The sequence below is a fragment of the Silurus meridionalis genome, chromosome 1, assembly GCF_014805685.1.
Source record: "Silurus meridionalis isolate SWU-2019-XX chromosome 1, ASM1480568v1, whole genome shotgun sequence".
NCBI classification, from domain to species: domain Eukaryota; kingdom Metazoa; phylum Chordata; class Actinopteri; order Siluriformes; family Siluridae; genus Silurus; species Silurus meridionalis.
In genome coordinates this window covers 34,672,072-34,674,972 of record NC_060884.1, presented here as the reverse complement: position 1 = coordinate 34,674,972, position 2,901 = coordinate 34,672,072, and the positions used below count along the sequence as shown (strand labels likewise).

At 41.5% G+C, this 2,901-nt stretch overlaps 1 protein-coding gene across 2 annotated transcripts in view; it reads left to right on the top strand.

Moving 5' to 3' along the window:
* Nucleotides 1-340, top strand: part of os9 (OS9 endoplasmic reticulum lectin) — a 9,996-nt gene extending 9,656 nt beyond the window's left edge. For both annotated transcript variants that reach the window (XM_046846037.1, XM_046846036.1), the window contains one exon: nucleotides 1-340. This exon is cut by the window's left edge and continues 58 nt beyond it. In XM_046846037.1, the coding sequence (XP_046701993.1) occupies nucleotides 1-80 (80 nt within the window). In that variant the 3' untranslated portion in view covers nucleotides 81-340.
* The last annotated feature ends 2,561 nt before the right edge of the window (nucleotides 341-2,901 follow it).

Here is a 2,901-nt window from a genome sequence, read left to right as displayed (position 1 = left end):
ATTACAGGTTCGTTTGGGGAGAAAAGCAGGATGAAAGTCAGACAACGGGAACCGGAGAGTCAGACGAACTCGATTTCTAATTTGTGTGTGTGTGTGTGTGTGTGTGTGTGTGTGTGTGTGTGTGCGTGCGAGCGAGTGTGTGAGCAAGAGAACACAAACACGGATGGACAGTGGAGCAGACATCACTTGGACTGTAGTGAGAACTTCTGTAAATCATCAGCAAACAACACACACACACACACACACTGTCACCACTTGTTTTGACACCGAACTCTCTCCTCACATGATTTTGATGAACGCTGTTCTTGCACTTTAAAGAATAATAAAATACTGAAGCCAGCGTTGGGAGCGTTCTCCTCCGAGAAACTCATCACGATAACAATGAGACACGGTGATGTTTGTGAACTCTGTGATTAACTTCTAATCAAATACGAGGCTGAAGTGCGAGTAGAACGAGGTCATTGGGTGGTGATATCGCCATTATTATTATTATTATTGGTATCTTCATATCTGGTGTCTATCACGTGTCTGTACGCTCAGCGTATCGCAGAAAACATGTCGATGCTCAGTAACATCACATTTATTTTCCTACGCAGTTAATATCTCCAGAAATAGAGCCAAAAGTTCAATTGTTTCATTCCACATGTAGTCTCCATTTGCTGCTATAATGAGCTCCACTCCTCTGGGAAAATGTTCTACTAAATTTTGTGGAGATTCATTCAGCTACAAGTGTGTTAGTAAAGTCAGGTACTGATGTAGGTGAGAAGTTGAGGAGGCCTCATTCATGTTTATCAGGGTTGGATCTCTATAGCAGGAGATCTTCCACTCTAAACCAGGGAAAGCAGATCTTCATGGAGCTAACTTTGTGCACAGGAGCATCATCATGCTGGAACAGGTTTAAAAAAAAACTTCGAAAGTCAGATGTCCCAATACTATTGGCATTAGGTGTATGGGAATGCGTATTTAAACACTGGTGATCACATCACCTTTATCTGGAGAACTCACCAGTCATGCTCAGTGCTGTTTCTAAACTGAGCTCTCCAGGTCAGGATCAAGTGGACCTCCACCAAGGTGTTGATGTGACATGACCATGTGATGGGCCTCAGGCCTGGAGGAGATCAGCATGTGCTTCATGATCATCGGTGTTTGACATCCTGGGGATTTGATGTCCTGAGGGAGTGTGTGTGATGTTTTCTCAAAGCGTATCTACTGTACAAGGGCAGGTTCTTCCTGGAGTCTGACTGATGAGAGTCAATGTTATTTTTACTTTGTATCTTCAAATAAAGGTTCTTCTGATGGTTCCTGATGATGTAAGAAAGCTCTCCTCAGCTTCCACTCAACATTTTGGAAATAAAAATGTGTTTTATCTGAGTTTAATTTAAAATATTTGAAAAAAAAAAGGTTCCGAAGATCCGCAGAGAAGAAAATGTGAAATCATTTTGTGGGAAGAATTAAAGCAGAATTGAAATTTTGATGAAATGAGAGAAAACAAAAGTAGTAATAAATGTAAAAACAAAAAAAAAGGTGGAAACAAGCAAGAAAAAGAAAAGAAACTTGTTAGTGGGAAGTTATAGAAATATAATAAGTAAAATAAATATATAAAAGAAAGAAACAGAATAATGTTGATGAAAATTATAAAACAGGTTTTTTTTTTCTCTTTTTTTTATTATATGTTTAATTACAGCAAGTCAATAAATTCAACACATTCATGAAAAAAATCCAATAATAAATGTAAAAAAATGTTTGACATGACCAACAGTCGATATTCTTTGTATTAAATCTTTTTTTCAGCTGCTCCCATTCGGAGAGCCGACATCAAACCCTGCATCTGCCTCTTTTACACCAACTACCTGCATGTCTTCTCTCACCACATCCATAAACCTCCTCCTTGTTCTTCCTCTTTTCCTCCTTCCTGGTGTCTCCAGCCTCAGCATTCTCCTACTGATATACCCCATGTCCCTCCTCTGCACATGTCCAAATCATCACATGTACAAATCACCTTGTCTCCAAAACATCCTACATGCGCTGTCCCTCTAATAAACTCATTTCTAATCCTGTCCATCGTCGTCACCCCCAACAAAAACCTCAACATCGTCAGCTCTGCTACCTCCAGCTCCACCTCCTTTCTTTTACTCAATTTCTATGACTCTAAACCATACAACCTGCTCACTACTCTTAGCACAAATCACACCTGTCTGATCTCGTACTTCAACTTGTCCATCACCACTGCAAACAGGAAAGGGCTCAGAGCTGATCCTTGATGCAGTCCAACCTCCACCTTGAACCAGTCTGTCGTTCCTACTGCACACTTCACTGCTGCCACACTGTCCTCATACATGTCCTGCACCACCCTCACATACTTCTCTAACACACCAGACTTCCTCATACAATACCACAACTCTTCTCTCCACCCTGTCGTACGCGTTCTCTAAATCCACACACACACAATCAACTCCTTCTGATCTTCTCTATACTTCTCCATCAGCATTCTCACAGCAAATAATGCATCTGTGGTGCTCTTCCTCGGCATGAAACCATACTGTTGCTCACAGATGATCACCTCTTCTCTCAGCCTGGCTTCTGCACATCTCCTTATTCTTAAAGATCAGTACCAGCACACTCCTTCTCCATTCCTCAGGCATCTTCTCACCTTCCAACATCCTGTTAAACAACCTGGTTAAAAACTCCAATGCATCTCTCCTAAACATCTCCATGCTTACTCCCTTTCCACTTGGTCTCCTGAACACACAACAAATCTACCTTTCTCCTCTCCATCATATCAGCTCCCTCTCTCCCTTTACCAGTCATAGTACCAACATTTAAAGTACCAACCCGAACCTCCACTCTCCTCCACTTCTCCTTTCCCTGCCGTCTCTGTAGACGTCTTCCTCCTCTCCTTCT